General features: G+C 37.6%; 2 protein-coding genes across 2 annotated transcripts; both read left to right on the plus strand.

Annotated features, from left to right (window-relative positions):
* Positions 1-2,001: 2,001 nt before the first annotated feature.
* LOC141346293 (odorant receptor 131-2-like) lies at positions 2,002-2,943 on the plus strand. Its single transcript, XM_073851150.1, has one exon. It carries the CDS (start codon positions 2,008-2,010, stop codon positions 2,941-2,943), a length of 936 nt encoding a protein of 311 aa, XP_073707251.1. The 5' UTR covers positions 2,002-2,007.
* A 2,138-nt stretch (positions 2,944-5,081) lies between these two features.
* LOC141346290 (odorant receptor 131-2-like) lies at positions 5,082-6,023 on the plus strand. The gene has a single exon (XM_073851147.1). It carries the CDS (start codon positions 5,088-5,090, stop codon positions 6,021-6,023), a length of 936 nt encoding a protein of 311 aa, XP_073707248.1. The 5' UTR covers positions 5,082-5,087.
* The last annotated feature ends 1,466 nt before the right edge of the window (positions 6,024-7,489 follow it).

Genomic DNA, 7,489 nt, shown 5'->3' on the forward strand with positions numbered 1-7,489 from the left:
AACCTCTGCCTACGCAGAGAGAAAAAAAAAGTTTTCAAAAGTAAAAAAAAAAAAATATATATATATATATATATATATATATATATATATATATATATATAAAGTGCTGCTTGAAAGTTTGTGAACCCTTTAAAATTTTCTATATTTCTACATACTTATCAATGCAAGACAAAGGAATTCTAGAAAACACTGAGCATATAAACACAGGGAGCTAAATCAAGGAGAACAGAAAAAGGTGTGGGGCTAATTGATAACTGACTAATGAAAAGACGAACAGAACCAATTAAGGGCAAACAGGAACTAAATCAAAACAGGACAAACATATGACATTTGGCCCCCCTCCTACAAAGGTGCTTCCTCACACCAACAAACAGTCCAACATAGGAGGGAAGGTGGAGGTTCAGGAGGCGGGCGTTTGGCAGGAGAGGTGCAGGCAATGGAAAAGGGGCTTAGTCCATAGTGCCAGAGTGGAGTAGATGGAGGGAGGAGCCCAGAGCAGGAGGAGCCAGATGGAGGTCCAGAGACCAGCTAAGAACGAGGCTACAGGGCAGAGTGGAGGGAGGGTGGACCCATGGTGAAGAGATGGCAGGCGAACCTGGGGACAAGCAATAGAGATGGAACTGCTGGAAGAGGAGACCCAGGTGGAGCAGAGCAGACGAAGAGCCAGGATGATACAAAGGATCCGGAGGGCCAAGCGCAACTGACAGCTCAGGCAACTGAGGTGGAGATGGGGATCTGGAAGACCTTAGCGGAGCCGGTGTGACAGAGGACAAAGGTGGAGCTGGAGTGAAGGAGGAGCCTGACAGAGCCGGAGGGACAGAGTGATGAGGCAAAGCCAGAGGAGTGGAGTCCCAAGATGGAGGATGGTCGACAACTGACCAAGGCAGAGGGATGAGGGATCCCGGTGGAGCTGGTGGGATGATGGGCCACACTGGAGATGAGGGAAATAGGAGCCTAGGCGGAGCTGAAGGGTCGGAGGGCCGAGGCGGAGTCTAGGTCTCGGGGGCTGGATGCGAAGACAGGGGATCCTCACGTCTAGGTTGAGCTGAGGACTGGAAGTTCCGAAGCGAATCTGACCATCCAGATGGTGCTGACTGAAGGTGAGCTGAGGGACTAACAGGCACCAGCGGAAACAGGGTTGAGAAACTGGTTGGTTTAAGAGGCGGGAGTATATATATGACAAAGGTTGTTTTGTAAAAGTAAAATCATGGTCACTTGTCACTTGTCACTGTACTGTGAAGACTGTACTGTGAAGATATTTTCCCAAAACAATAATCAGTTTGACAGATTGGAAAATAATATGACTAATTTTATAAATGTATCTTATTTACCCTAGGAAATGTAAAATTTAAACCCACTTACGGTAATCCACTAAGATGAACAAACACTGCATTATGAAAACTCAAACAATTACTATAAAGTTATAGATTGTATTGAAAATGCCTCAGATGACTTCACTTTTAAAAGTATTGAAGTATTGTTGCTGTATTCATCTTTTTGGGCCAGTTGTTATTTATTTCTAATGGTTTATTTTTAGTGTAAGTTTGAAAATAATATACAAGTCAAATTCAAAATCAGTTTTTATGCCCACATATTTATGTATTGAAAAGCCACAATATGCAGTCAAAAAATAGCACGGTATACCAAAATCTCTAATTGACTCACTCACCCCCTCTCTCCTCCTCTCTCCCTCTTTCTCTGTTCAGTTGTGTATATAAACTGGTCTGTTTACTTCTGGAGCCAATTTGACGAAGCAAACTGATAAAAGTGATTTTGACCAATTTGTAATTTAATTCATAATAACTGATTTGTATTGGATACTTTATAAAAAAACAGCATCCTTTGTATTTCCACATCAGGGTAACACATATGAAAACATCGTTGGAATATCAACTTCATGCTTGATGGACTTCAGACAATCATTAATATCTTAATGAAAACAAGCCACAACAAAAGAATTCCTAATAGGATTTTGAGTCACAGAATTTTACTGACTGCAAAAGGATAATGAACTTTACAATGCTTCAATACAGCGCACAAGACAGATATATGGAAGCTTTTGTCAGAAATTTCATCTTTGTTCTCTTTGGGACCATAATTAACGCCATCAATGGAGTGTTTGTCTTTACATTCTTTAGGAGTTCAGTTTTCTACAATGATCCAAGATATATATTATATATTCACTTGGTTATTAATGATATGCTAATGGTTTTTTTCAGTGTCAGTCTTTCTGTGATTGCTTATGCATGGCCGAAAGTTCCTCTTCCATTCTGTGTTTTACTTCTAATAATATCCTCAGCTACTCATAAGAACACTCCTCTGACTTTGGCTGGAATGGCTGTTGAGCGTTACATTGCCATCTGCAAACCTCTGCATCACCATCAGATCTGCACAGTGCGCAGGACGTACATCCTCATCTCTCTGATTTGGGGTGTTGGAGTTATACCTGGACTGACTGACTTGATTGTCATAGTAATTGTTCGTCCTTTATCTATTTTTACTATAGGTACTCTTTGTAGTTCAACAAATGTGTATACCACATCACACCATGAACATCTGAACATAGTTATGCATGGCCTGTACTCATCTGTTGTGTGGGTAATTCTTGTATTCACATATTGTCAAGTGCTGTTTGTGGCCAGAAGGGTCTCCGCTGATAAATCCTCAGCAAAAAAGGCCCAGAGCACCATTCTGTTACATGGAGCACAGCTTCTAATCTGTATGCTGTCCTACATTACTGCTGTCATAGACAAAATTTCTGCTCAACTTCCACTAGATGATCGGAAAAAAGCTGCCATTCCTAATTATTTCATAACAAACTTATTACCACGACTGCTTACCCCGCTGATTTATGGTGTTCGAGATCAACTTTTTTACAGACACATGAAGAGGCTTTTTGCATGTAAAGTACTTATTGTAAAGGTCGAATCAACCAAACAGTGAGCCAAAAGGGCTTGTAATATTGCTGTTTATTAAACTGAATGGCATCATAATATAAAAATGTTTCAAATGTGCAAATCCTTAATGCAAGTGTATTGCACTTAGAAGAATGATTTGCAACTCTTGATGCAAATGTCAAACTTGAGCCTATGGCATAATTTCTGAAGCTTGAATGGTAGAGTCTAGTGCTAGCAATGCCAACACAGATAATAATAAGTGTAATTCTTGCATGCACTGTAATTTTTTTTTCTTTTTTTTTTTTTTTTTGACAAGTGATCTCTGTTGTACAACTAATGTGTATAGCACGCTGTACCATTAAGAATAGATCAAAATTACACATGGACTTTATACATCTGTTGTGTGGGTAATTCTTGTGTTCACATATGTTGGAGTGCTGATTGTGGCCAGAAAGGCCATTACTAATAAATCCTCAGCGAAAAAGGCTCAAAGCACCATCCTGTTACATGGAGCACAGCTTCAGCTGTCAATGTCGTCCAACATTACTGCTGTTACAGATCAAATTTATGCCCAACGTGTTCCTACACTATGGTCAAAAATCGTCATTTTCAATTATCTTCTTACAAACTTGATACCACAACTGTTTAGCCCCCTTATTTATGGTGTTGGAGACATACATACGAAAGGACTTCCTTCATGTAGATTATTTGGTGAATCAGGTGAATCATTTAGGCAGTGAGCTAAAAATGTATAATCAGATAAGCATTATCAATGATTAACGTTTATACTCTATGTAGAAAATGATTTGTAATCATAAATTCTTTCCAAATTATAATTTGGAAATAAGGTGTGACAAAGTGTTAAAGAATATTAAAAATGTTTGTAACATTAAAAAAATGGTTGAACATTTCATTGTGTCAGATTTTCCTTGTGTTTTCCCCCTATTGGACTATATGTTTTGGTTTCTCCCCTTGTCTCCCTCATTGTTTGGTTTACCTCATGCCCTTGTTTGGACTTCTTGCTTGTTTATGTAATTCCCTCCACCTGTCCTAGTTAATTAGCACCCCCTTATAAGTTGGTTTGATTCCTGTGTTCATTTGTCCGTCAATTATTGTTACCATTGGTTATATACGTTCATGTTTCATCCTATGTTTTCTCCTGTCTTCTCGACTGCTGTTTTTACCCGTTCAAAGATTCATTAAAGACTTTCACTTTTACTCCTTCGCTGTTTTGCCCATTCCTGCATGCACCGTGACACATTGTCTTGAATACAGAGTTATATTTTATGAAATATCACAATTGGGAAATTATATATCTATCAATTTTCTTGCTTCATTTCTTATTATACTGTATCACTTTTCCCATATAGTATGGAAACATAAACAATAGTTGATTCAGAATGTATTGTATGGCCTCTATAGAGTTTTCATTTGCGAATCAATTTTATTTTAACTTAGCAGATATTGTTTATGCTCAAACAGCCACATTGCACACTAACTAAAGCTAAAAAGGCGAAACAGTGAATTTCAACTCCAGTTAAATAAACAAACACTGCATTATAAAAACTCAAAAAATTACTAGAAAGTTAGAGCTTGAATTAAAAATGCCCTCAGATGACTTCACTTTTAAAAATATTGTAGTACTGTTGCCGTATTCATCTTGTTTGGCCAGTTGTTGTTTTTTTTTTATTTCTAATGCTCTGTTTATTTCTTACTGTAAGTTTGAAAATAATATACAAGTCAAATTCTAAATCAATATTTCATGTCCTCATATTTATTTATTGAGAAGCCGTAGTATGCAGTCAGAAAACAGCAGGGTATACCAAAATGTCTAGGTAACTCACTCACTCAATTACGCTCTCTCTCTCTCCCTCTCTCTTTCTCTGTTCAGTTGTGTATATAAACTGGTCTGTTTACTTCTGGAGCCAAATTGACCAAGCAAACTGATGAAGTGATTTTGATCAATTTGTATTTTAACTGATAATAACTGATCTGTATTGCATAGTCTATAAAAAATACGGCATCCTTTATATTTAACGCATATGAAAAGATCTTTGGGATATCAACTTCATGCTTGATGGACTTTGGACTGTCATTGATATCTTACAAGGAAAACAAGACAACAAAAGAAAGAAAAACAAGCGTCCTAGTAGGATTTGGAATCACTGAATTGTCGACTGCAAAAGGACAATGAACTCTACAATGCTTCAATATAGCATCCAAGACAGATATATGGAAGCTTTTGTCAGACATTTCATCTTTGTTCTCTTTGGGGTTATAATTAACTCCATCAATGGAGTTTTTGTGTTTACATTCTTTAGGAGTTCAACTTTCTACAATAATCCGAGATATATATTATACATTCACTTGGTTTTCAATGATATGCTCATGGTTTTTTTCACTGTCAGTCTTTCTGTAATTGCTTATGCATGGCCGAAAGTTCCTCTCCCATTCTGTGTTACACTTCTAATAATAACCTCAGCTACTCATAAGAACACTCCTCTGACTTTGGCTGGAATGGCTGTTGAGCGTTACACTGCCATCTGCAAACCTCTGCATCACCATCAGATCTGCACAGTGCGCAGGACGTACATCCTCATCTCTCTGATTTGGGGTGTTAGTGTTTTACCTGGACTGACTGACTTTATCATCATAGTAATTGTTCATCCTCTATCTATCTTTACTACAGATACTCTCTGCACCCCAACAAATTTGTATACCACATCATACCATGAAGAACTGAGCAAAGCTATGAATGGCCTTTACTCGTCTGTTGTGTGGGTAATTCTTGTATTCACATATTGTCAAGTGCTGGTTGCGGCCAGAAGGGCCTCCGCTGATAAATCCTCAGCAAAAAAGGCCCAAAGCACCATCTTGTTACATGGAGCACAGCTTCTGCTCTGTATGTTTTCTTACATTACTGCTGTCATAGACAAGATTTCTGCTCAACTTCCACTAAATGATCGGAAAAAAGTGATCATTCCTAATTTTTTTGTAACAAATTTATTACCACGACTGCTTACCCCGCTGATTTATGGTGTTCGAGATAAAGTTTTTTACAGTCACATTAAGAGGCTTTTTGCATGTAAAATACTTATTGTAAAGGTTCGATCAACTAAACAGTGAACAAAATGTGAAATAGTTCTTTGGTAATGCTTACGTATTTTTAGTGCAATCCTAAATGATTAAAAAAAAATGGATGGCATCATAACATAATATATTATAAAAAAAATATGTTTAAAATGTGTAAATTCTTAATGCAAAGCCAACACAGATAATAATAAATGTAAATCCTGAATGCACTGAAACAGGCTTTAATTGTTCATCCTTTATTTGTTTTTACAATAAGTGATCTCTGTAGTACATCTAATGTTAATAGCACGCCATACCATGAGGAACATGAGCTTAATGCATCTGTTGTGTGGGTACTGGGTAATTCTTATATTCACATATTGTCAAATGCGGATTGTGGCCAGAAGGGCCATTACTGATAAATCCTCAGCAGAAACACCCAAGCACTATCCTGTTTCATGGAATACAGCTTTCACTGTCTACATTGTCCAACATTACTCCTGTTATAGACAAGATTTGTGGCCAACTTGCTCCTATTCTGCGGACAAAAATCACCATTTCAGTTATATTTTTAGAAACTTATTACATGACTGCTTATTTGTGGTGTTCAAGATAAACATTTTTTAATATATGAGAGGACTTCTTTCATCTAGATCAGGGGTCCCCAAACGTTTTTCTGAGAGGGCCACACAATTTTCTTTTCTTTAATGGGGGGCCAGGTCGGTTTATAAAAGAAAATACCACGGGCCGGACTGACTACTAGTAATATTTCATTATGACTTTACCTTTATTTATTCTACCTTTTAAAGCTAGAATAGTTTATTATTTTTATGCACCACACAGACAAATGATCATTTCTTTTCAAAAGATATACAGGTGCATCTCAATAAATTAGAATGTCATGGAAAAGTTCATTTATTTCAGTTTTTCAACTCAAATTGTGAAACTTGTGTATTAAATAAATTCAATGCTCACATTTAACAAAAACCCACCAATTCACTATCTAAACAAATTAGAATATGGTGGCATGCCAATCAGCTAATCAACTCAAAACACCTGCAAAGTGCCTTCAAAATGGTCTCTCAATTTGGTTCACTAGGCTACACAATCATGGGGAAAACTGCTGATCTGCGGTTGTCCAGAAGACTATCATTGACACCCTTCACAAAGAGGGTAAGCCACAAATGTTCATTGCCAAAGAAGCTGGCTGTTCACAGAGTGCTGTATCCAAGCATGTTAACAGAAAGTTGAGTGGAAGGAAAAAGTGTAGAAGAACAAGATGCACAACCAACCAAGAGAACCGCAGCCTTGAGAGGCTTGTCAAGCTAAATCGATTCAAGAATCCACTGTGTTTTTTGAATCACACGTCAAACTCTGCCTTCATCATTTTCAGGGCTTCCACAGACTTTTCATCTGGGAATGGTGCCACTGGTTTCTCAGCTGAAAAACTTTGGGTAACTGGTAGATGAGTGAAGTCTTGCTTTTGCACCTGTCCCACAAGCAGTCCTAGTTTAACCTCA

Source organism: Garra rufa, chromosome 12, assembly GCF_049309525.1.
Source record: "Garra rufa chromosome 12, GarRuf1.0, whole genome shotgun sequence".
Lineage (NCBI taxonomy): Eukaryota > Metazoa > Chordata > Actinopteri > Cypriniformes > Cyprinidae > Garra > Garra rufa.